Source organism: Aplidium turbinatum, chromosome 8 (genome assembly GCF_918807975.1).
Source record: "Aplidium turbinatum chromosome 8, kaAplTurb1.1, whole genome shotgun sequence".
Taxonomy (NCBI): domain Eukaryota; kingdom Metazoa; phylum Chordata; class Ascidiacea; order Aplousobranchia; family Polyclinidae; genus Aplidium; species Aplidium turbinatum.
In genome coordinates, this window is record NC_137479.1 from 22,308,035 (window position 1) to 22,334,851 (window position 26,817).

Genomic DNA, 26,817 nt, shown 5'->3' on the forward strand with positions numbered 1-26,817 from the left:
AACAAATCGATTGTCTCTAAATGTCACCAAAACCAAACATATATTATTTTCAAGTCAAGGAAGCAAGACACTATCATGCAACCCACCCTTAAATATTCGAAAAAACAACGTAGAACAAGTTGCCTCAATAAAGTTTCTGGGAATAATTGTAAACGAGCATTTGTCATGGAAATCTCATATGGAAATCTTGCTTCAAAAAATAAGATCAACACTCTGCGTGACAAAAAAAATTAAGCCTTTCCTAAACAAACAAGCACTTCTCTCCATTTACCATTCTCTAGTTGAGAGTCAGATATTATATTGTATCTCAACATGGTGTCATGAAAACAAAACTTCATTGCAAAAGCTGCAACGTACATGCAATAACTTTCTTCGTACTGTATTTGACATTGACCGCAGAGAAAGCATAAATGGTGAAATGGAACTCAATAATTTAAAATCAATTAACCACATGAAAAATACAGAGATTGCAACTTTCATGTTTAAATATTCAAAAAACCTACTTCCCACAACATTTAATGATATAATTATGTGTAAACAATCAAATAGCCTAACAACAAGAAGTAATTCTTCTTATATTCCGATATATTGCAGAATTAACACTTGCAAACAATCAATACGGTACATGGGGCCAACAGTTTGGAACAAGCTTTCCCCTACTATAAGAAATGAATGCAAAACTGTAAAAAGCTTTAAATCAAAAATGAACAAGCTAAATCTTCCTTGAAATAATCCTATCTAAGTAAAACATACACCAAACTTACTAATATATATATTTTTTTTTTGCCCAGAAATGATAGGCCAATGTGTGTAGATTTATTAGCAAAATAGTAAGGTTGTAAGTACTCCTACTGGCCTTCTGGTTCTTGTGTTTTTTTGTCCACAGAAGTTCTACAGATTCTGCAGAAGTTTTTCCATCCTCTTCGACCAATCACCATCTTTCGATGAAGCGGTGGCCATGTGCTCCAACCAGTTGTTTTATATCAATATCTTGGACTGGATCGTCATGCTATTGTCTGATTGTTTATCTATTTTTTTGACATGCCGAATTGGATTTTTTTTCACTTTTGTTATGGTTTAACGTGTAAAACATACGGTGGCCTAACCCAAATTTATCATATTACTGTGACATGCCACTACTACATCCCAGCTGGCGATGCCTGTCGTTTTTGCATTATTTCAACGTTTGCTAACGTTGGATCAGTGTGGAGGTGACGAGTTTAGCTGACTGGGGTCTAAAATTATCGCTTTATCAACGCAAGTTTTATCAAAGCACGCTTGATGTCTTCAAGATATAACTTCCCTGGGTATAATTGAATTTCCGCAAGATGATGATGTTGTTTTTGCTAGTTTGTTTTATTTGTTTTTGTCATTGTTTCCTGTTGTCAAGTTATAGCCTATCTATTTTGTGAGTCGTGCAAGGCCTGTGGTGCGTTCCGCTTGAAATGGCTTTGCCCGTGGTAGGATTTCTTTGTGGGGTTTTCTTTGCCTGCCTTGCTCTTCTTTGCTATGAGCTAAACGCATCAAGACGTGTTCCCCTTACGACCATCAGCACTCTTGATAACGCACCATGGCCGATCTTCATAGCAACTGTCCATACATATCTTAAATATATCAGCTAAAGCTATGTGGGCTAATAAAGCTATAGCCTAAATATATGTTGTTTAATTGTTTTTTTGTAACATTTTCTTTTTTTATTTTCCCTTTAGGCTATCTTAAATTTTTCTGAAGGTGTTGCGACCGTGCCAAATTTCTTTCAAATCAATAACTTACTTCGGTCTCAAGCACGTTTTAACGTTCGCGTTTTGTCGCTTCTACCCTTTTCTCGACCTTTGCTATGTTGACGTGTATTGTTTTGATATGATGGTCAGAAATAAAAACAACTGAACTGAACCACCAGTCCACCATAGCCCCCATGCCACGTAGGATATTTATCTTTGATGTGTTACACTTGCAAGCTGGTGTACATAATTTAAGCAATGCCCAAGGAATATATAGTCTCTGTGGCGCAATCGGTTAGCGCGTTCGGCTGTTAACCGAAAGGTTGGTGGTTCGAGCCCACCCAGGGACGAGTGCTGTTTTGTCATTTAACTGCAGCACTAAACTGTTATCAACCAGTGCTTTGCAACCTTTAAAAACTCGATACGCATTTTTTAATTCGCAAAAAATTTATCTGCACAAATCAAGCAGAGTTCGTTTTCAGCTATTTGTTTCCTTAGGTTATTTGTGGAACATCAGTGCCAGGGTTTGTTCCATTTAACTGCATGCCTCAAATATAGAAATCGGCCGAAACAAACTATACGGCTGCAATGTAGAAAAGGAATCATGCTTATCAAAGTTATATTACAGTTTCACCGCCAACTTTTGTCTTTGCAAATTTGCACAATCACTACAAAATTAATGTAATTTTTATTTGCTAAATATATCTAAAAGATATTAAAGAAACAATAAGCATATTCTGACAGTTACAAACAACATAAAAACAGAGCAACTGTCTCCAATCGAATTTTATTTTAAGTGGCAACATAACATTCGGACATCTTATTCTGAAATACTCCAATACATTGATTCTAAAACATTCATCTACTAATTAATGATAAAGCGTGCGTTTTCGTTAGAAATTTAAATCTTAACTTATGAAAGTTAAACAAATCATAACATCAAAAGTAGGCACTTTTGCACCACAGTTCTTTTGTGAAAGTGATTCAGCATAAAGTTATCTTTCTAATGAGGTATAAAACATCAATTTTAGGCGATTTCGAATTTTTGGCCTATGGGAGCTGCTGCCATAATGAAAAAATGGCCAAAACTCACTATTCCCAAAGGGGAATCATGGGGCTTTTTGTTTGGTAACTCCACATCATCAATAGAACCACCTGGCAAAGTTTCAGGTTAATATTATTTTTTCCGGGTTTGACCATTTTTTTAAGTTCAGCGACTGCACTAAGGTCGAAGATATTACTGAAGGAGGAGCTACCTGTAGGCTACGGTACATTACAAAAACTTTGCATGAATAACTTTCTTGCAGAAAATATGATAGGCCTGAACACATTACTACAAAAAATGTTTTCGGTAGCTTACTAGCCTATGTGACGCAGTAGCCTATTAAGAAGTGAAACAAAGATGGTGTTTATGATAGGCCTAAGCCTAATCTTCATAGGAAGCGTTTTAACAAAGCAACATAACTTCCGTAACAAAGAAAATAACCTTAGCCTAATATTAATGTGCTGTAGCCTAATGCTATAGCTACAACTAGGCTACGCATCGCATGTGTTAAAAAAAAACTGTCAGTGAGCATTACAAGTAACCTAAGCTAAAACATTTAGGAACAGACTGCATCAAAAAATAAAAAAAACTACATCTGATAAACATATTTTGGAAGGGTGACCAATTACTTATATTTTGTCATAGAATAGCCTACTTTTGACACACATGAAATATTTGGCGTTGAAAGGCAAGTAGGGTTCCAGCGAAAACATCTTTGAAAGCAGGCAGCAGTAATTTGCAAAGAAATATGCGATAAAACTACAGTAAGCTTTTGAAAAAAACGTATAAACGTTCCGTAACTGCAGCGTCACAGGCTATAGGCTACTTAGTAAATTCCAGCGACAAGGCGGTGGAGGTTATATCCAGTCTTAATGAAAGCAGTTGGAAATTACATGCTAATCAAGTTGCGAGGCAGGCCCACAAGCTTAGCCATGGTAGGTTTTAGGTCTAATTTTTTCTATTTGGATGACAATGGATGTCAAACGCATAATTTACACTGTGCTTTTGACAAAACAATTTCCATAAGGCCAACACAAATATACAGTATACTGAATTTCTCAAATAGAAACAGCAGACAACTTCTGGGTGCGATGGACTGAAATTACAGTTAGTTGTTAATTGCACATAACAAGCCAGTAAGAGCATAACGTGGAACAGTGCAAGAAATACAAGATAAAAGCAACTCAAAAGCAAACGATGAAAACAAAATAAGTTGTTACATTACCTATTTTTCAAAAATTCTTCCTAACGTACATATTTTTTAATAAGGGTAAAGCTGAAAAAAATGTGTTGTCAGAAAATCTCCGCGATAAACATTTAACAACCATTTCGAAATACTTTGGCTCATACACATCTAGAGAAATACTTTCATGCGATAATGTAGGTCTACGAGTTGAAAGTCGAACTTTCTATATCCGCAGCTGTAGGCAGCAGGATGCTAAGAGCTCAAGACCAGCATAATGTTGCCATAAAAAGGTTTCAGACAAAGAGACCAAACCTAATTTGAAATGAATTGGTCACAAAATCGAACACAATAAAAATAGATACAATGTTTTTGCTATTTTGCTACACAGTCAAGCAAGCATTGGCTATCATACAGCGAGGTTTGACCTATGGAGGCTCTCCATTATTCTGCGGTTCTCAGCACTGGCTGCCTGCCAAACGGTCTCCAGTTCGTTTTCAATTTGTCTAAACAATTTTAAAAATTACAGTTAGTTGCATTGTAAGAAAAAGCAGTCAAAGAGATAATCACTAAACATAAACAAATTAGCCTACTTTTGTGGGAACCAGGCCATATCTTAACGATTACAAGAGTCTAGAATGAAAAAAAGTTTGAGAATTTTCTAATCTTTACGTGGTGGTTACGGTCAAACAACGCATTGTTCATAAAAGATAAAATCCATCGACATTAGTCTATTTGTTCCAGTGGTAGTCCTACCTCTTATGACCAGTCATGTCCTCCAAAGCTTGTTGCTTTTCATGCAGCAGCTTTCTCATATGAGTCATTTTCCTCTCATACTCCATCAGCTGTCCAGAGTGACTCTCCTCAACTTGCTGAAGACGATCATTGATATCCTTGTTCCGGGAAGCAAGTTGCACCTTGTAATGCTGGAAAAGCAAAGCATCTCACACTCAAACATTAATTGAACAACTACAAGTTTAAATTTTATGCCTTGGAATTTCAATATTACTTTGAAGATTTTGTATACAGAACTGAAGATGAAGAGTTGAAGACAGTATAGATTTCGAAACGTTTGCTGAACATGGGCTTAGTATCAAAATTTTTGAACTTTATTTTTTTATTATACGGTATCTTTCAACTATACGTAACTTCAGAGTAGATTTCGAAAAACATATTGCAAATAAAACATCAATAAAAAGCTTAAAAGCCTAACATACAGATATCCCCGAAGTTATAGTAAGCCTTCATATTCTGGTGTAGTTGTAACGGTAGACTGCTTGTATATCATGATGTTTTTAAACATTATTCGTCAATAAACGTACCCATGGGCCTATTTTTAAAGTCTTCAGCAAAAGAACAACGTTTCCCATACGTGTTGAAAAACATACTTTCAGAGATTCTTCCATTTTTCCTAGCTGCCACTTTTCTCGCATTGATTGCTGAAGAGCATTTTGAGAAGTCAACTGCTCCTTCTCTACCACTGCAGCAAAGGTTTCTCTTTCAGACACAGCTCTTTCGGCCACCTTCATCACATTGGCAAGATGCAGTTGGCATTCCAGCTCCCTCCTCTCCGTCTCCACTAAATCCTCGCTTTGTTTCTCTATTTGCTCTTGCAACAAACTGAGAGGAAAAAAGCGAACAGTTGGTGGGCAAATATCTCAAGCTTAAAAATTACGAAAAAAAGAAAATGAAAAAATAAAGACGAAAATTTTAGGATGTTTACTGCAGTTTTTTTTTAATTTTATTGAATATGCACTGTGGCCACGGCAAAATAATCAAACTAAATAAGCAGTAGATTAAGATGAGATTAAAATGAAATATACAATTTGGGTAGAGAGGTAACTCTTTTAAACCATAAACAGACATAACTAAGCAACAACACTACATTTAACATTATAAAAACAAAAAACAACAAGCGAACGTTTTCGGCTAGTCATATAGCCCTTTTCAAGCCTATAAGAAAAATACATTATTGAAAGAAATGCTAAAGAATCATATAGTATCACAGCAAAAATATGGTCAAATCTAAACATTTGAGAAACTGCCTCGCTCAAACAAAATGATAACTGAAAATTACACAGCGCAACGGGTCAAGTATTTCAGAGGTAAAATTAATTGATTGTTCAGACAAGGACTCAGGCAGATTACGCAAGAAAGACAGAAGCACAAGAGATAGTGGCACAAAACAAAGTAATGCGAAAAGCACAAGACGTGATAATTTAATCAAAAAACTGTTAAAAGGTAAGAAGCTCCGCAAGCAAATAATTGCCTGTTGAGCCCTGGGTTTAAAGATTTGATGATCAATGCCTCATGAATTTTGGTTTCGAATTCGGACAAACACTTACGTACAATTTTGAAAGACTGCAATGACGGTTTATTATTTGAGCACGATTGGCAGTTTCTAATATGGTCTTTAATTGCACTGTTTTTATTAAAATTAGCCAAATTCAAATGCTCTCCCACTCTCGTCACCAAATGTCGCGTGGTCATACCAATGTATGACGATCTCGCATCTTGCGAGCAAGTGAACTTATACACGACGTTAGAGCATAAGCGGAAAGGAGTTTTGGACTTTAACTGAAAATAATAACCAGCTTTAAATGTTTTATAAACGGGAAAAATCTTAACGTTAAACTTCAATGCAATAAATCTGGACAAACTTGTGGCAAAACGTTTGGATTCCTTGCCAACAAACGGGATTGTTAGAAAGTTTTTGAAATCAGGCTCCTCAACTGGAGACGTAGTGGAAACCGAATTCAAAAACCCTCTAAGAACCTTATTAAAAAACCAAGTCGGATAATGATTAGCACCAAAGTATGAGCGTAATTTATTAATTTCATTATTGAAACAGTCATTGTTCGAGCAAATGTCTCGAGCTCGCGAGATAAGGCACTTGATCAAAGCAGATTTGTAATTAGACTGGCAAACAGCGCTGAAATTAAGGAAAAGATTAGTGTTTGTCGGTTTACGCCAGACCCAAGTATCAAATCCATTACCATTTATTTTGATTTCTACATCCAAAAAAGGTATAGTCTCCGTGGCTTTTTCTACAGTAAAATTTATGTTTTGATGTTGCGTATTGAGTACTTCAAGAAACTGTGAACAAGAATTATCGTCATCAAATATGGCAAAAATGTCGTCAATATAACGTAAGTAAAGCTTGGGAAAGAATTGGGAAGTATTTTCAAAAAAAATCTTATTTTCAAGGTGGGCTAGAAAGAAATTGGCAAGAGTGGGACCCAGAGGCGAACCCATAGCCACTCCGTCAATTTGCTTGTACAGTTTATCTTTGTATAGAAACATGCCCTCTGTGGCTAAATGCATCAATTTGATAAAAATGTCTTTTTTGATGAGCGGGTGGTTTGGCTGGTCTTCTGCATATATGTAATTCGCGATAATGTCAAAATTCAAATGATTCCAAAATTCATGAGGCATTGATCATCAAATCTTTAAACCCAGGGCTCAACAGGCAATTATTTGCTTGCGGAGCTTCTTACCTTTTAACAGTTTTTTGATTAAATTATCACGTCTTGTGCTTTTCGCATTACTTTGTTTTGTGCCACTATCTCTTGTGCTTCTGTCTTTCTTGCGTAATCTGCCTGAGTCCTTGTCTGAACAATCAATTAATTTTACCTCTGAAATACTTGACCCGTTGCGCTGTGTAATTTTCAGTTATCATTTTGTTTGAGCGAGGCAGTTTCTCAAATGTTTAGATTTGACCATATTTTTGCTGTGATACTATATGATTCTTTAGCATTTCTTTCAATAATGTATTTTTCTTATAGGCTTGAAAAGGGCTATATGACTAGCCGAAAACGTTCGCTTGTTGTTTTTTGTTTTTATAATGTTAAATGTAGTGTTGTTGCTTAGTTATGTCTGTTTATGGTTTAAAATGAAATATGTTCCTAAAATGCAAAGTGTGGTGTAGGCTACTTTCTACTAAAGGTATTAAGATTAAAATATAAAATCCTACGTAGGGGTGTTCAATTTCGATTATTTGAATATTCGAAATTCAATTTATTTTCGATTTCCGAATTTCGATTTCGAATACCACAACTATTCACCAAACTGCAAAATGTGATTTTATTGAAAGAAAAGACATGAAAATTCGCTAGAAAACGCAAAAAAAAGCCATGAAAACTTGCGAAAAAAGAACACAAAATAACGTCTACAGCTCCAGGCCCATGTTGGTGTTTATGAACACAAGCTGATCGACATGGTCAGTGGTCACCCGTCAGTCGGGATCTCAGCTTCGTGACGGTCAGGCCAGCTTTTGAAAACGATCGCTTCGCTGGAGCCGAGGTCGCTGGGATCCCAAACACTTCAAGTTCATCTTCACAGCGAGCGATTCACTGCCGCGATATTTCACGGCGGAGTGCAGAGGCTTCGACTCGAAAGCGACATCGAGTATGTTTGCAAGCGCATAAAGCTAAACGCACACTCCGTCTACGTAAGCAAATTGTGTTGTTTTTGGGTGCATTCAACATCTGATGACATTGAATCGACACAAAATGGTAGATTTTTGCTATGTCCCAGACAACAAAATCAGTCATTTTTACATTGATTCAACGTCTGCAGACATTAAATCAATGTAAAAATGACAGATTTTGTTGTCTGGTGTTAGATTGTAGCATCGCAACTCGTTCTAGTGATTATTTATCGCGAAGCTGTTGCGGTTTGCATTCAAAAAGTGTTTTCCTGCTGCCGATCGCTAGTTCATCTATTGTTTTATGTATCAATACAGCATAAAAAGTTGCCCCCACACAGAAATATGCGCAGGTCCGTAGCCAGGGGGGCCTTACCCCCCTGAAAAAAATTTCTCCCCTCCTTGGCAAAATCTCAACATTCTCGGGCAACAGCTACAATTATAATGATTTTGCCCATTTAAATTTTTTCGGCCCCCCTTAAAAAAAGTTGCCCCCCCCTGCTCTGTGGTCTGGCTACCCCTTTCTCTGCGGTCTGGCTACGGTCCTGCCCCCACGGCTTAGGCGCCTATGGATTCGGTAAAAAAATGGATAAAACTGCGACAAAGCTCAGCCTACACTTTCTGCTATTGCACAACCTAGCTATCTTCATTCTTGAGAAAAATTTGTGAAATTTGGCATTAAAATGCCAACCTGGCATCCCTGGTGCAGGACTGGCCGTTGGACCCGCGAGAATGTGTGATAGTCACGTGATCGACAATGCGCATGTGTCGAAGTCTTTTTTCGCTTGCAAAATGCGACAAGACAGATTTCGCGCCACTGGCGTTACTTTCAACCGCGTTCAGCCGAAAGGGAGGCTATAATTTCGAATATGTCCGATACAAAAAACGAATTTCGAATATCACCTTAATCGGAATCGAATCGAAAATCAAAATTGAACACTCCTAATCCTACGTTAAAATAGTAGGCTAGTAGACGGACCTCAGTAGCCATTGCTTTCAGACGTAAATTGCCATGTCGACCAAAATGTGTTGATCAAGCATTACGCCTCAGGCTATTTAGTATTTACCCAGCGGCTGTAAATCAATATCGTAAAACAGTTAATTAATAATGTTCGTAAAACTCGCTGTTCTGCAGTGAGTAGTTGCGCGTGAGCCTTGTGCTGACGCCTGACGTCAGGACTCAGGAAAGCTCCTCCTAAACAATGTTCGTTCACTTACGCTCTGTTTTCTTTGAACGCTTCTATTTCCCCCTGAAGTTGTCTGGTTTTCGAGTTCATTTCCGATACTTCAAGTAATGCTTCGCTCTTCTCTTTCTGCGTTTCCTATAACGTGGATCAAAGTAAAAAGCCTTTATACAGAAATAATTGCAAGTTGATAATTCAGGTTAAAATTCACTGCCACAACTTGAACGTTTGTTGTCATAAGCACTTGATTTCAATTGTGTACAACTAACATAGAGTCTTGAAACGCGAAAACATTAACGTTTTGGTACATGCGATCTATTGTAGATTTCATTATTGCCATCTACCCAGTTTATTCAAACATTTGTGCATAGTTTAACTTCTAACCTTAACTTTTCCCATGATTTCTTTCATTTCTCTCACATGTCTTTCGTTGAGGTCCTCAATTTCACTGTTCGAATTAAACTTAATTTAAGTAAATGACGTCACACTAACGCCTACAGTGGCTGCAAGTAACTTGAAGCAAAACACAGTGATACATCGATAGAAATATCAATCGTCGTCGTCGTCTGAGCTTCTGGGGCCGAGGGTCTATCCTTTTACCACCCCAGATTCACGATGTTCCCGGACTACACTGGAAGGCTGCTAGAGAGCAGCCAGACTTTAGTTTCATCAGACAATCAGATCAAACATCACACTTCATAAGCAACACAGAGCGTTGCGATTATGTAAAAGGAACAAAACTTGTAAAAAATATTTCAGTTTCAAGCTTACCTTTTGAATTGCGCCACCGAGCGGACAAACTCTTGCGCTGGAACTTTTTCTCGACTTTCAATCACGAGCTTGTCGTGTTTGTCGGTGAGGTTGTTCAGTTCCTCCTTTAATCTCTTTCGCTCCTTCTCAGCTTCTTGATATTCAGCGTCAGCGAGCGCCAATCGCTTTGACAACCGCGCCACTAAACACAAAGAAAAATACTAATAGAAAGGTGGCATTGGCGAGATGTGAGTATCTTCATCCATTGTTTGCAACAAAAGTTTCTTCATCACCACAAACTGCTGTCTACAAACCAAATCATAGAATCAGAAATCATGTGCTGAAATATCTAAAAATGCATTCTTTTAAAGGTTGATGATGATGGCGTATGAGCGATCTTTCCAGGCTAGATTGGAGGGCAGGAAATCTTCAGCCACTCAGCAGTCTCGTCGTCCAGGACCCTCAGACCATGCGCACCGTGTGGAGGCCGGTGGATTAGGCAGTGATGGATGACATGGTCTGCAGTCTGTTCAGTGGCACCACACTCGCATTCTGATGAAGGAGCCAGGCCCCACTTGTGCATTTCCGAACGAAAGCGGCCAACGCCAGTTCGCAGGCGGTTAAGCCTGACCCACGCAAGCCTTGCGAGGGACATCCCTGGTGGACGGGGATCGGCGTCGGGTATGAAGTCACGGAGCGTGGAGGTGTGATTTTGCCACTCCGTGTTCCACATATGGTTCGTCCAGTGTGCCGCACTTAAACCAAGTTCTTCTGCGTTCTTAAGTAGTTGTTGTGCGGCAGGCACAAAGGGGTGTCTTGATTTCAGCCGCTGCTTTATAGGTGGTGGTCTCTTGAGTGCTGCATGGAGGAGATGGTCGGGGTCCAAAGCGCGGCGGGCGAGAGAAATCGTGGCTCCTTTACGGCGTAGCTCAGCGGGTTGGATGCCTGCTAGGATGGGTAGGCAGTCCGTTGGAGTGGGACGCAGGCATCCAGTCACAGTACGCAGTGCGTCGTTGATGGCGGTATCAATCTGGTGGGTGTGAGAACTACGACACCAGACCGGCGCGCAGTACTCAGCGGTGGAATGAACAAGGGCTAGGGTAGCTGTACGAAGAGGTTTAGCACCAGCTCCCCAGCCGGAACCCGCCAATCGCCTCAAAAGTGCGACGCGTGTAGATAGTTTTTTGCGCAGTGACTTCAAGGTTGACGAGGTTTTAAAGGTTGACGCGTAGCTATAAAAATAACCATGTATTGAAATGCACGGAGTGATGAAAAGATGGAGAATGCCAGTACATGAGACACTGACAAAGCACTCAAAAAATAGTATTTTTCTTAGGCTATACGCGAATAAATAAATTAGCCGATATGGAACCAAAGAAAATAAAATGTGAAATGAATTTTTCTTGAAGAGGAATACTCTCCACAAATTTTATCAAAACGTTTGATATGTTTTGTTCCAGAAACTATTCTTTTTGAAAAATAAAAGTAAATATGCATTTGCGCGGTGTATTTGAATAATGGATTGAATATTTTTTGTTATGAATATTGAAGATGTAAATTAAACGTTTCTAGAAAAAGGGCATAGTTTCTAGGCCTACAGCTTATTTATAAAGGATTAATACTTTTATTTTTGGTATAAAGAATTATTTGTTTTGAAGAACTGAAACCGTCTTGAAGAATTTGTGTGGTTTATTTGAACAACGTATTGATTATTCTTTTTCAATACATATTTAATTTGCAACAGGCAGGTAAGGCTCTTGTAAAACACGAATTTAAAAAGGCTGTTGTGTGCTTAGAGTTTCTGGACAAGCGTTTGAAACAATAGCACAGATAGAATAATCCGTTGTTTTGACATTGATGCGACGATGCAAATGTTAAATCAATGTAGAAATGACGTGCTTTTTCTGGCTGGGATCTTACCTTCGTCAACATGGTTTAAATGCATATCTTTCATTTTTCGCTCCATCAATTGAAGCTGTTCAAGTTGCAGTTGGATTTCTTCTACCATTAAATTGTTTTGTTCCTTCATGTTGCTCCTTCATAAAATCAAAAGCAAAATTAGTGTTCAATTGAAATATTGCATTTATAGCGAACCAAGATAAAACATGAATGATGTATGTTAATGTTGTGTAGTAGGCTACTAAGCTGACATTACTAGTGGAAGAGAACAAAAACTTCAGAATTGTAATGGAAAGTGAGCTACAAGTTGTGGCTCAGAGGGATAAGAACTCAATTTGACTTTGCTTGTAACGTGAGTGGCTTATATTTTATTAGATTTAATAAACAGCTTAAGGCAGTAGTTCCCAAACTTTTTTAAACGCGACCCAAATCTGAGTTTGAAGATCTCGCGACCCAAGACGCAGGCAACATCAACATGCCTGCAGACAATTTCAGTACTTTACCATTTTTTCAATCTATGGTTCCTATACAGCAGACTAATCATCGACAACCTGACTGATTTTGTTTAATTAGCCTAGGCCGGGCTGGGGAAAGAATTTCAACAGATACCCCCTTGTTACATGATATAGGTTACCCCCAGACAAAAAAAAAACAAGTGAAAAGATACGACAGACCAAACGTTTAAAGGCCTGCACCAATATTGTAAAAAACAAAAAAAAATGCAAAAACAAAAATGATACACGCGATCGTGGAAAGAGAAAATCAATATCGTAACCACTCAAAAAAACATCATTAAAAAAATAAGCCGTTTATAAGCCAATAATTACGCGGCGTCAGAACACCACCATCTGTCATCATCTTATAAACATTTTATCAGAAAAGAATACTTGGTATCCCCTCTAAAAAAATCCGCTTTTCTCAATGATCTCATTTTTCAATTCATTTTATTCTACATGATTGTTTATATGCATAAAATTTAGAAAAAAATTCGCTATGATAGTGCTGGCTAGTTAGTCAGAACTCACCACTTCTGCTGAGAGATGTAAGGTTCGCATCGAGTTTGCTTTGTAGCTGCTCGTAAAATCTCATTTTCTTTTAGTATGTCTTCTACCTGCAACACAATAGCACAAAAAATAATTGAAATATTTACATCTTAGACAACTGACCTAACTCTACCGAAACAAAAAAGTGTAGAAAGTAACATATGAACAGCCATGAAAAGTGAGAAATATGAATAAAACAATTGCAAAACACCGCAATATAACTATATATTGCACATTGGACAAGTTTAATAAACAGTTTGGTTGCTGGCATCATCACCAATACAATTGCAAAGGTCATAGCCAATAACCTGCGTTCCAAGTTCAGCAAACTTTTCTTCATGGGTTGCTATAACCTCATCTTTCATATCAAGTTGATGGTCATAGCTCATGAACAGTGGAGATAAATATTTCGCATCCGTCTGAAATGAAACAAGATAAAAGTTTTGATAGATTGAAAAAGATGTTTTTCCAATCCAGTTTCAAAACGCCAAGTGTTTTACAGAGTTACACCGGATTTCTCTTGTAAATTGTGATGTGATAACTTTACGTTGTTTCTTTTTGTAATTTTATGATTTATGCAGATTTGATGCATTATGCTGAAAACAACCAGGTGTTGGTGAAAAATGACTGATATTTTGAAACTTCATCATTTCGATATGGAATGATTATGCTTGATTTGAGGAATTCATCACTACAAACTTCATTTTACACCATGAAAAGTACGCAACAACTAGCACAGGACGACCACCAAAGTTGACAGTTCTATGGGGTTTAATTACTCCATTGGAAAACAAATTCGAAGAACCTGTACTTACCAGCCACTTAGGACGGGGACCACTTGCAGGGAGCCCTTTAGCACTGTCCAAGTGGTCTGGATTGGGTCCATATTTAGCCTGAAAGCGACTCAGTTCGATATTCAGTCGTTCAACTGTATCCTTTAAAGTTTCGTTTTCATCAATTATGTCTTGAATTTGTTGCTTTAAAACAACACCTTCGGCGCCTGAAAAACCTAATAAAGCAAATACAATATGCAAAACGTAGCTACGATATAAGCTTTAGCAGTTTTACGCCATCAACTATGCTAATAATTGTCACATACGCTGCACAAAACTTAAAAGCATTACATTTGGCATCATAGGCCTACAGTAATTAAACAAGCAGTATAAGGCTAAAGATGTATCAAAATATCATCGGATGTTGGTTAAGAGATACCAATCGATTTACAAACAAGCTTATATGATCCTGTATGTAATAGAAAAAGAAATGGGTCATCGGATCATGTGGTGAGGTTTACAGACAAAAATACAAGCAGAGAACCCCGAGAGAAAATCCGTCATTTCTACATTAAAATGTAAAATATTAAATGTACATGTAAAAAAAGACAGATTTTGCTATCTGGAAACCAGCACAAAATATTTGTAAGTCAGAGCTACATAACTCACTATTTGCCTTTAATAAAGCAGCAATTTCTTTAATTAAGTCATGATCGTCTGGAAACTTCGCTCTGTCACCCTCAAAGCGATCTTCATCTTTAACCAAAGGTTTAGAGGAAAGTCGTCTGGGACTTTCCACTCTTTTTCCTATTAAACACAAATGAAATCTTTTTAGAGACATGGCAAACGTTACAACAACAACATTGCAGAAATGTAGATTACTTATTTATCACATTTTTTTAAAAAGGAAAGCAAACCATTCAAAAATACAAAAATGTAATAATATCTTCTACAGTAAAGAAATGACCAAAATGCTAAATTCCGAGTTGTAAAATTGCAAACCTTGACTTCTGTTACGTTATTTGTCCTCATAACAGCTTTATTGATTAGCCCTTGTGAAGTTGGCCGCAATTTAATTTAAAACTTGGCGGCACTAGGGATTCCTTTCATTTACCCGCAGTGAAGATGAATACAGAACTTTTAGTTTTCGAAACGTTTGCTGAACATGAGTTTAGTATCTACATTTTGAGCTCTTTATTTTTTTATTAGAAATAGTATAGTTATATTAATCACTACTTTGGTATTTTTGCCTAGTGTAAATCAAAAAGTCACAAACTACAATTTTGTGATTCAACGATACCTCAACAACAAGTTTCAAACTCAAACAATAACGACAATAAACTTTTGTATCCTACCAAGACTCGAGGAAGATGTTTCCTGCATCAGCTGAAGAATCAAGTCTCGTGTTTGCTCGTCTTTCAAAAGCATTTTCTCTTCCAATTCATCTTGCCTCTTTGTGACATCATCTTTTGATCGGCTCATTCCTTCACCGTCTGAACTTCGAAGGCTCGCGGAGGAATCTTTCACGATTTTGATCTTTTCAACAGAGTTTCTAAATCCAGATGTTTCTTTTTCAACTGTTTTTGGACTTGCAGTTGTTTTAGGCCCAAAAATGTCTTCCATTTCTTCTCGAGGAGTTGGAAAGTAAAAGCCATCCGAAGGAGAGTTATGCAACTAGATGCAACGTACAAAACATGTCGTTATAAAGACGAAGTTACAACATTGCCGTTATACATTTACTTCAGGTTCCTAGCCAAGACTGCACGGTAAGCCAAAGCCTTCAATATCCTGCTTGCTTTCAACTTTATATCTTGAGGTGTTGCCCGAAAAAGCGCATTCGTTTCAACACAAAAGATAATCGCTTCATGACATATCACCAAGTGTATTTATCGAATTCATTTTCTATTAAAAAAATAATTATAAAAAAAGCTTTTTTTTTTTCAAATGAAAATCACTAAATTTGTGTTTTCAAAACCAGCAAAGCGGATAGTTGTCATGACAAGTTGTACGAAATGTAAACCAATAACGCTGTAGGCTACAACATCATAAAAGAAACACGCTATAATTAGAAATCAAACCATACGGATTGTGCAGCTGCTTGTTCCACTTCATTCTCAGCCACTCTTTCTCCACTTGGCATCTGAGGATGACTTTTTGTTTTTATCTTTGCTTTGACCTGTATTTGAAGTTTCTTTAAAGATTTTTTCAAGAAGGTAAAATTAGAATTTTTTTACAACTTTACAACTCTAAAGACAATCCGGCTTGTAATGGAGCCGCGGTTCCCTTGTAAATGAAAGTTTAACAAGGGGGAATATTTAGTGCATAAACTTAGATCTATTGGCATCCAGCTCAGTCGCTTAGATCTATAAACTTAGATCAAGCGTAGGAATAAGTTAATGTTTATTTTCACCTTTTAAAAATGCTACTTTGTTCAGTACAGGCGAATTCTTTTCAGCGGTGTAAAAGTAAAGTTACGTTTTACAGGCTAGGGGCAAAGTGCAAAGAAAGACAGCGTAAACTTTTTGTCAATAACACGGCAACAAACGCGCTTGATTTTATATTTTTTTCCAAAATGATACATGACCTTTTTCGGTACAGCATACACGTCTACTTCGAATGATGCAGGTGTAGAATGGGATATAGGCGGCCCTTTTTCTGTAGAGAGTTGTAAAATTAATTGTGAAACAGTCGAATTGTGTCTTTATTGGCTTGTTTATATTGTAAAACTATGCAACAAATATACAACAAGTTTTGTCAAACACAAAAGTAAACTTTTAAATAAAAATACTTTAATAATAAACAATAAATGAACAACTGGGCTTAAATCGTGATCCTAACAATCAACATTTTGTCTCAACAATTACCACCTTAGCACTTGCAACACGAAACTGTTTGTTTAAGTTTATGAAGGTTTAGCCCGACCGATAGTAGATATTTTTTTAAAAGACAATGATATTAGCAAATAATAACAAAAATGCTTTTCATCAACTCTTACACATTATTATCAACGCTGTACTTTAGTATAATGCAAAAATATATATCTTAACCACTGCTACAAAGATGATGTTGTTGTTGTTTCGAATGACGATATTTTATTGTGGGCTGTGTAATATCTTTTTTGAAACCAGACGCAATGAATTTATAAAACGATTGGGTATGCCGATGGAGATCTCAACCACAACAACATGCAAACGAAAAAAGGGAAGATCAAATGAACTCTTGGGTTGTGGGCTTGACCAGCCCACTTCAAGAACAGCTCTTCATTCAGTGGCATATAGTAGATGCAATAATTCACGGGCAACAATACTTTAACTACAGCTTCACTCTGTCAGTCCCGATGAATGTGCCGACGTCAGTGATTCAAAGCCTCTGCAAGTGCGAGAAAGTAATTTCCAGAAAGAAGCTTCCAAATGGCTTGCTCAGTTCGAGAATAGATTTTGATAGCCATGATAGTATTACATAAATTGAAACAAACATAACCTCACGACAAACCTCTTTCTTGAAAAGTGATTTTGTTATGTGGTGAAGCTACACCACGGCTCGATCTTGGTGAACTTTCCCGACGGGTTATCCTAGCATAAGTCTCATCCTGCGCACAACAATGATAAGACAAAGTTAAACATCTATTTCTAATGTTCTTATTATGTTTGTTTAAAAATGTTAATCAAGTTGTCAATGGGCAACAGCATATACACCATTGGACCTGTTCAAAAATCACAAATTTTTTAGCCTCATGCATTGTTTCTCATTATTTGACCATGAAACAAATCGAAAAAGGACAACCATTTTGCTCTCAAATCTGCATCAAGAGGCCTAAACATTTCCATTTTTGCCAAAATCACCCACTTTTGACCTGTTAAGGCATGATCCTGACGGTGGTAGTCTTTATTTCAACTGAAAATATTTTTATCTAATGCCTTTCTTAGTAGGGCACTTACAGCTCACAAGTGAAAACCAACTTTTGTATAGTTGGCATGATTTTGAGAAGTCTAGGGGAAATAAGAAGATTAACAAGCTGCTTCACCACATTCGGTTTATATTGTGGTGATGCTGCGGGGGTCCTCACACCGTCAACATTTTTTTTTTTGTCGACATTGCCTTACATGCGAGAGTGGCTGCTCAGCGAAGGCAAGTCCACCCTGGTGTTCTACCAGAAACAACTTAGGTTTGTGGTACCGAAATAGAGCAAAATCCCGAAAGCAGATTAAGCTGTTTCGTGCCACAATGCTTTTGCTTGGAATGCACCAGAAGAATCTCTGAGGCTTAGCACATCCAGGAGTTTTCCTCCATGCTTTAGTGTCTCAAACACTGATACTGTCAAAGTTTCTGAAGCCTGACCTGGCTTTCAACCCAATATATCTCCCAAGAGTTTGCCACCCAATCAAGAACACAATGCTTTGGTGCTCGCTCCTCTCGAAATTAGTTCATGTATGTTTGACTGGAGTGTTACCTTAAACTGATTTTCTTTCTTCTTGTGGTCAATGTCGAGATTTAAAAGTCGGCAAGGTTTGTACCACCAGCCTTCAATTCAACAGTGGTTAACTGGTTATGGCAGTGGTTTGATTGCCTGACATCGAAAGACGATTAGCTGTGGACTGTGGTGCAAACTTTTCCATTAGCGATACGCGTACTTACTTTTGGGAATGCCAATACAATTGTTTCTGAACTAGTTTATGGCCTGCATTCTGTAACATAGTCATCACAAAGGTTATTACTTATTAGTCACATCTCTATCTGTTTTGTCTTACAAAGTAATGAGCTAATCTCTTGTCCTTTAATAGATCATTATAGCGCAAGTGTAAAATTTTATAAAAAAAAATTGGCAAAAATGGAACTGTTTAGGCTTCTTGAGGCAAGGTATCATCTGAGAACAAATTGGTTGTCATTTTCTGATCTTATGGTCAAAATCATGGAAAACAATGCGAAAGGTTAAACAATTTGAAATTTTTTGATTTTTGATCTGATCTAATGCACCATACAACCAATAACTGTTTAGACTGTGCTGTTGCAAAAAACTCTTCTTGGGATGTGCTAGAAATAAAAAAACAAAAAAAAACACCATTGATGAAAGATCATTCTATAATCCATATGAACTATAGTATAGCTATAGAGCGGTCCACTTTAGTTGAGAAAATACTAACAATTTTGACAAATTTTAAACTTGAAGTTGATACAACTAGAGAGGTGTATTCTAGTGTAAAAATACCCTACTTGGCCTACTACACAGCCTAACAGAATCAGTCTAAAATTTTCCGTTTGAAATCACAATTAAGAATGCTTTATTTAGGATTAAACCAACACGAAACTCTTTGAAAAAAAATACTTGAATCAATTTTAAGATATTAACGTATACCCTTTGAAGTACGTGTTAATTTGAAGAGAAGGAGACATTGTGTGGAGACATTATGTGAGACTTTATGCGAAACTCTTTGCTGATTTATTAGACTCCACGAAGCCTACCTCGTCAATGAAATCATCTATCGATCCCCTTCTTTGAACGTCTTCATGCTGCACTTTCACATTTTTTAAATCATTGTCAGCATAACCAAGTGATATTGCTCGTACTGCAAATAAAAACAAAATTATCTTTAAACAAATCAGATTAATCACATAGCAATTCCCCAATCCCCACGTTCTGTTTACAGCCTAATAACACCTTTCTGTTTCTGTGAACCAACCCAGCAAACTGCTCACTTGAAGCGGTTGACTGCCTTAGTAGGCTATAATGTTAATCACGTAACAAACAGTTTACCTGCCTCAGGCTTATACTTAAGTTTACAGTATGCGATTAAATGTGACATAGTACCGGTACTCAAGACCGCAACATGCAAATCGCATGTAAGGTCCAATTCATGAAATTAGAGAGGGTAAGACCGTAAGAATAGACACCATAAATTACAACAAAATAACAGAAAAATATTCTGCAAGGGGTTGCACGCAAACTTGAAGTGTTGTTGCCTATGAACTGTAAGCTGTTCTGTAGTGGATGCAATGTAATGCAATTGTCAAACTATGCATAAAAAAACATTATGCATGCAAACTTTTCAACAAGGTCAGCATTTTATTTCTGGGTCATTACAGCAGATTTCATGACTTCGTCAGTGAAGTAACGTAGCCTACTGAATTATTATGTACACCAAAGCTGGCTTTTGGGAGTTGCATTTTGTCTTCTACTGATTTTGAATTAAAATTAATTTGTTAAGGTATCAATCCGGGGTGGCCAAACCAGTGCCATAAATCACAAAATCTAGTTTTAAAAGAGCCACAACAAATGTAATTATAATATAAATTTATTCATTCATAGTGAAGTGTAGGCTATCGAATAATAATTAATTCGAGCTGTGTTCAACCCAGACAGCCAATCCGCCTAGGCTGTAGAATGTGGAGCTAGGTAGGTACGTGTTTAGCTAGAATAAATATATTTTTGACTTAATGCCCACACTACATATTAGGCCCATGAGCCACTTATCCACCCCTGGCTTGGGTAAACAGCAATCGAAAACAGAAAAGTAGTTTCCAACAAACATATTTTTGATTCTGAGGTGCACCTACTGTTTGTCCAATAGTAGCAGCCTACTATATTATGAATTTTTAGCAATGAAGATTAAGTGTAAGCTATGAAATGCAAACATGTTGAAAAAAGTTTGGTCTTGGCTTACGCCGATTGAACACTTTAGTAGAGGCACCTTGCTATGCATTGCGCTAAGCTCACTGCTTGCAGTTTGAGCACTTTGGCAAGGTTGGCAGTAGGCCCAATTTTGGTGTTTAGGTACCACAAATGGGAAAATGTCACATGGAGGTCTATACTATCTCCATGGCCATTCCAGTGTACCTACTGCACTGACGGGACCAGAAGGTCGAAACGGTGTGCACTGTCTGTAGTTATTTTTTTTTACATGTGCTTTTCCCATACTTTGTAATTACAAGCTTCTGTGATAAGGTGAAACAAACTATTATGGTCTGCTTTGTTCATGGGTTTTAAGTAGGCCTACTAACATTGCACAGTAACCCACTTTACATTATTCAATTTAAAGTACAGTAGTCTACAATGCATAATAACATACTACACTTTTTATAATTTTCAGACTGCAGAGAAGGTAGGCTCTAAGCCAGTGGTTCTCAACCTTTTTGAGCATGGGGGCCAAATTCGAAACTTAAATTCTGTAAAGGACTGCGACAAAGAAAATGCAGTTTAATGTGAAACTTGATGTTGGGTTTGAGACTTTGAGTTTCTCAAAACGAGGGGTAACATGATATTGAAAAATGCAGTAGGTCTACTCAAAAGGTTGTTTTAATGGTTTGTCAATCGGTGACATTTGGATTTAATTCCAATCATTTTGATGAAAAGTGCTTCACACATGTTAGTTATGTTAAACAGAGGCATTTTACAGTGGGTTGGCTATCAAATTAGGATACTTTCCCACAGGGATTCGACTCCAAAAGTGTGATCACATTTGAATGCTTGTGTCGACTTCACATCTGAGTACTAATCTAGCAGCTCCAGCTCAAAATTGCTGGGGTCGGTTGCTGCATATGCCATAGGTATTACAAATATTTTCATGAGGACGGGAAAGAATTGATATCGTTAATTCAACTTTCAAATTTAAAAATCATGCTGCTAATAACAGTCTGAGCCTAATACGCCTATTGTACTTTCAAATGATCCATTGACTTGTTGCTCTGGCTTAACCATAGTATAGCTTAACCACTGAACGGCAGCAAACATAAGCAAGTCTCCATAGTCAGCATTAACATCTGCCAGAAATTTCTTAAGTTTGCAATGATCAAGGGGATTTCCACAAATTCAATTCTTAGGATTTCTATCACATTAGTCATTAGACATCTTCAGTGACATAACAATGATAATTTCTTGGTGTAAAATGCAGTGGTGTCAGATCGTAAGGGTAACATTATCCTCTTCAGGCCACGTGTTAACGAGTCTTTAATTTTATGGAAGGAAACTCATCTGTTGCAATTAAGCACAGCTTAGACGGGTCCAAATAAGCTTCTAGAAGACTTGAAGGACATTCATGAAACATATAGCCTTTCACTTTTGTTGTGCCGTAAATGGAACATAAAGTAAGAAATTCTTTGGAAATGTAAAACTCTGGCGTAGGCCTAACTCCACTGATAAACACAACTAATTGCTTTGTATTCATAGTGTGATGAAACGTTATTACAAGGCACTTTTTTACAAGCATGCAAGTTATGGGCAGTTCTTCTAGCACAAATAAATTTTTTTGCTGCATTGATGAGGGCCGCAGGAATGGATGGTCATTTTATTTTTGTTTGGATGCGAAACGCCGAAACACACATAAAACAAAAACTGACAGTGTGCATCCAATGAGAGAGTGCGAAAGACCGTAGCCCTGGAAGAATGGTTGAAGGCTGCAAGTGGTCCGATGGGCCATGGTTGAGAATCACTGCTCTAGGCTACTGATTGCAAAAAATAAATGTCAATAATTGCACCCAAAATCAAACAAAAATGTTTGGCTATATCCGTTCTCTAAGTAGGCCTATATTGTCTATAGCAGCTAACTAAATTTACAAGTAGAGCCTTTTACATCAATAGCTATCTTCAAAAAGCAAGCCTTTCTTTGTGTTCAGATATAACAAAAACATGAGAAAAATGCGGAGAAATATAAAAAGAGCACATTCACTTATCACTGCTTCACATTGCAATAAATGCAGCCTAGTAGGCCTAGCGGTACAAAAGAAAAAATGTTCTAATCATCTGAACACATAATGTAGCTTAACATCTGATGAGTAATCAGACAGGCTAATGATAAGTCACAGAAAATTCTATATATATTATTGAAGATATAAACTTAATGAGCTCAAAAAACCTAAAACAAAGACTCAGATATAAGTTTTCTTACTTGTTCCAGTGGCGCTCAGCATTGCAGGAACTATTGGTGATGCAATGACTTTCTTCTTTTTTTTCTTGGAACTAGGTGTGGGTGGAGGACTATGGGGCACAGCGGCAAAAGCTGCCGGCGGGACCAATGCCATACCAATATGACGCTGCAAACATTTAAGTATTGAAATAAAAGACACAATAAGCTCACTTTTAAAATTGGAACATATGTATACAAAATAAGCTTTACGAGGTAATAACAATGCTTACACAACAGCAGACGAAACTCAAAGGGCACTTCCACAGACATTGGATTTTAGAAATAGTAGCACTATTAGACATCACAGTACAAAAAACAATGTAAAAGTTTACAAAAATTAACAAACTGAAGCACGGTACTGGTAGTTCAAGCAAAAGGTATACAACCACCACAACTAACGGCTATAGGTACATGTCAGATAATAAAGAACAGCTATGAACATCGTACATCAGATAAAGCACATACTAATAGGCGTCTTTAAATGTTGCAAACCTAGCAAACCTTGTACACTTGAACTGATTATCTATAAAAAAAAATTTCAAAGCTAAGATCTCAAGCATAACCTCAGCTTTATTACTTTTAATTTATAAAAACTTTTATCTGCCCCAATAAAAGCCTTTTACAATCATAACAGCCGCCTAGCCTATCTAGAGTAGGCTATGCCGTCGGCTGGCGCAAAATCTCGAAAAAAAAATTTTTTTCTTTTAAATTTTTCGTCAGTTTGTAATATTGTTCCTTTTGGTAAATGTATCTCTTATACCAAATTTCACAAAAAAATATTAACGTTTGACCCTGGTTCACCTGGTTTGAATTTTTTCAAAATATCGAGTTTTCGCTTATCCCTGAAACTGCTCACTCGCTATCTTCTAATGCACTCTAGCATCTTAATGGACACAATAACTGGCAGTAACACAAACTTGTAGCAAGCAAAGTGGTTTAATCAGCAACTCCATGAACACTGACACGTGTATTACTTTCAAAATGTCGAATTCTACCACATTTCCGACATGGTTTTCTTTGTGCACCGTTCACTGTAGTAAATATCTACTGCTTTCAGTTTCTTGAATCATTTGACGACGTTTATCGATTTTCACAGGCCAACAAATTTTTTTTTATAAAGGTAGGACATGTGAGAGTCATTTTAAGGTATTTCGAGACCCCTGATTCTGAAAATGCGCTAAGTTTTCTCGAATTGGCTATAGTTTTTGAGTTAGCCAAGATTCCAGCTACCACTTTTGATAACTAAATCTTTAACTACTACAGTAGGTGGTAGAAATGATTTTGAGAAAAAAGCTTGACCTCATTGCTCCAAAACATTACTGAAGGTATTGAGGTTACCCTCAGTCATGCCCGTTTTCCTATTGTTTCAAGCAAATCTCCACTTGAAACAAGAGAGGGCAAACAAAAAACAGAAATAGCAACGTCCACGCAATGACTACCTTGCACATTCCATGTAAACATGATGTTCCAACTTCCTTCGAACATGCTCACCGTACAGAACAGAAGCATCAATTTTCATGGTGATTCCGCGGCTCTATTTATGCCATGGCGCTCTGAACTTCTTAGTCTTGAGCCCAGAAACGGGTTTGAGTGCAATGTTTGCATACTTTAGAAGGAACCCAGGACTTATCTTGATCACCCAGCTTCATGTCAAAGTAATAATAATAATAATGCTTGTTTTTATATAGCGCTGTATCTATTGCAGAATGCGTTGCCTCATGCAGCAAAATATATCTGGGTTGTTTCTACAGCATCCTACTTGTCAAAGGCATATTTTATTAGCCTATATGTCATTTATTTAGCCTATAGACCAGAAAAAAAACTTCTTGCAGCAAAGACTTGGCCTTAGCAAAGGCTTAGAATAAAATTTCATTTGTACAGTATCCATTTCAGTAGGCCTACCTTTTCAATATAAAGCTGCATTCATAAACACATGACTTTCGGGATATTTTTCTTGTGATGTAGGTCTACAGATTCACAACTGTATTTATTGAATATTTATGTCTCCCTTACATTAAACACAGTTCATTTCAACCTTTGCTTGCGTTTTGAACTTTCGTGCAATATGAACCAATTGAACTAGACAAGTGCAATTATGACATCATAATGGTAAACAGGGCTAAAAATAAGTAACTTGCTAATTGAAAGCTTTTGAGTAACGATTTCAAAAATATGTTCATTGTCGAATATCTCGAAAACTAGACCCAATTCGAAAAAACTAAGTGCATTTTCGGAATCAGGAGCCCTGAAATACTCTAAAATGACTCTCATCTTTTGTGCCAAAATTTTTTGTTGGTCTATATGTTATAGATTCACTGACTGCGAAAAGGCTGTAAAATCAACTAAAATGACACTAAAAGCATGCACTATTAGTGACTCTCAGACTTGGAGTAGGGTGAAGATGTTCCACGTGGAAGTTAACAGAGGAAGTGACGTCAAAATCACGTGGTCAAATTTTGAGAAATCTCCTCTTCAAATACTGCTAAACCACTTCGAAATTTACTAATTTTTCAGAAAAATTCAGAATTTCTCCTTGGGTGAACCAGGGTCAAAGGTCAAAACCCAACAAAAATTTTTGGTTTGCAAATATCAGTGAGCAAAATGAAACATTATTCCAAACTGACAAAAATTTTAAAGAACATCAAGGAAAATGAGCCACCCTACTATGCAGGCTGAGAAAACATCAATGCTATCAAATGCACAAGCCTTTCTCAGTCATAGTCTACAGTCACCAACTGCACAAGCCTTTCTCAGTCATAGTCTACAGTCACCAACTGCACAAGCTTCTGCTTTTATCTATTTTATGTAAGCTAAGAAAACCTTGTAGCTATCAATTCAATTGTTCAAGGTTTGCGACATTTAAAGACACCCAGAAATTTTACAGTTAGCCCATTTGATGCTGAGGGAGCATTGTCATTCTATGCAGTAGGCCTATATAAACTTCACGAGTTTATGAATGAGCCCAACGCGCTAACCACTCGGCAGCAGTGGCCGAGTGGTTAGCGCGTTGGGCTCGCAGTCGAGAGCCTGCATGTTCGACTCCAGCCACCCGCACTTGCTGTTGTTTTTCTGGGCAAGAAACTTAACGATAATTGCCTCTACCTAGTGATCGATTTCGAGTAATGGGTAGTACCAAATTTAAGTCATAAGTAAAGTAGACAACCGGAAAACAGACATTGCCGTCGGCTGCAGCATGGGTCAGGTGTATGTCGGAAGGCGTACACCGATGCATAGCGCTCAAGTCCGCTTTCCCGCAATGCAGGATAAAGATAAACAAACAAACAAACAACCTTGAAGTAATAAAATTAAACCTATCAAATATGGTAATAGAATGAAACTTACGTATGGTGATCTATCTTTCTTTTTGAAGAGTGCCATTTCTGGTAGGCTGTAAACAGACTATCAGTATAAAGCTTAACCTGAAAAAAGTTTAGGCGTGAGGCCAGAATTAAAGCATCCTATTTGCAAAACACACAAAAGAAAAGTTTTTATATATATATTTCCGCTATAGGCTATACCACAAACACACCTCTCCCTAACTCACATGCTACAACAGTACCCACATGGCCACATCACTACGTAACAAAACATATTCGCTTTCGTCTCTGAAACACACCCACATGATCAACATTCCTGGCGCACCACCAACATATTGTTCAAGTAGTTATGAGTAACGCATTTGCACACTCTCCTTATTTGCAGCGGTTTTTTTTTTTAAAGTGAAACTTTCCTGTAAGGATGTTTTGCTGAGGAAAAAAATACTTGTATCAGGCTTCTGTATTTACAATAAATACAAAAACATATATAAAAATTGTAATTTTTTATATTGTAATGTCGTACTTACTTCGATAAGAAACAGCTAAGTCGTAATATTACAAACTACAGACACAAGGAAT

At 37.2% G+C, this 26,817-nt stretch overlaps 1 protein-coding gene and 1 non-coding gene across 3 annotated transcripts; one reads left to right on the forward strand and one right to left on the reverse strand.

Annotated features, from left to right (window-relative positions):
* The first annotated feature begins 1,997 nt into the window (after positions 1-1,997).
* On the forward strand, positions 1,998-2,071 carry Trnan-guu (transfer RNA asparagine (anticodon GUU)). Its single transcript has one exon. It is a non-coding gene; the product is annotated as a tRNA-Asn (tRNA).
* Positions 2,072-2,408: 337 nt separating this feature from the next.
* LOC145775938 (centrosomal protein of 89 kDa-like) lies at positions 2,409-26,538 on the reverse strand. Of its 2 annotated transcripts, XM_082587349.1 has the most exons (19): positions 26,466-26,505; positions 26,264-26,340; positions 22,904-23,048; positions 19,485-19,588; positions 17,517-17,613; positions 16,609-16,679; positions 16,108-16,200; positions 15,380-15,698; positions 14,694-14,831; positions 14,067-14,260; positions 13,560-13,670; positions 13,234-13,319; positions 12,230-12,345; positions 10,331-10,511; positions 9,944-10,007; positions 9,594-9,697; positions 5,338-5,569; positions 4,706-4,875; positions 2,409-4,455 (listed from the first exon to the last, which is right to left on the reverse strand). In XM_082587349.1, exons 2-19 carry the CDS (start codon positions 26,297-26,299, stop codon positions 4,359-4,361), a joined length of 2,358 nt encoding a protein of 785 aa, XP_082443475.1. In that variant the 5' UTR covers positions 26,300-26,340; positions 26,466-26,505; the 3' UTR covers positions 2,409-4,358. The 2 variants fall into 2 exon arrangements, with proteins under 2 accessions (XP_082443475.1, XP_082443474.1); XM_082587348.1 differs by having other exon boundaries at positions 26,264-26,538.
* Between the last annotated feature and the right edge of the window lie 279 nt (positions 26,539-26,817).

Coding starts and splice junctions, on each gene's coding strand:
- LOC145775938 (XM_082587348.1), bottom strand. CDS start 26,299: ATGGCACTCTTCAAAAAGAAAGATAGATCACCATAC. Junction 14,832..15,379: donor AACATCTTCCTCGAGTCTTG/GTAGGATACAAA, acceptor TGTGTTTAATAG/GAAAAAGAGTGGAAAGTCCC. Junction 10,512..12,229: donor TTTAAACCATGTTGACGAAG/GTAAGATCCCAG, acceptor CTTTGTGTTTAG/TGGCGCGGTTGTCAAAGCGA.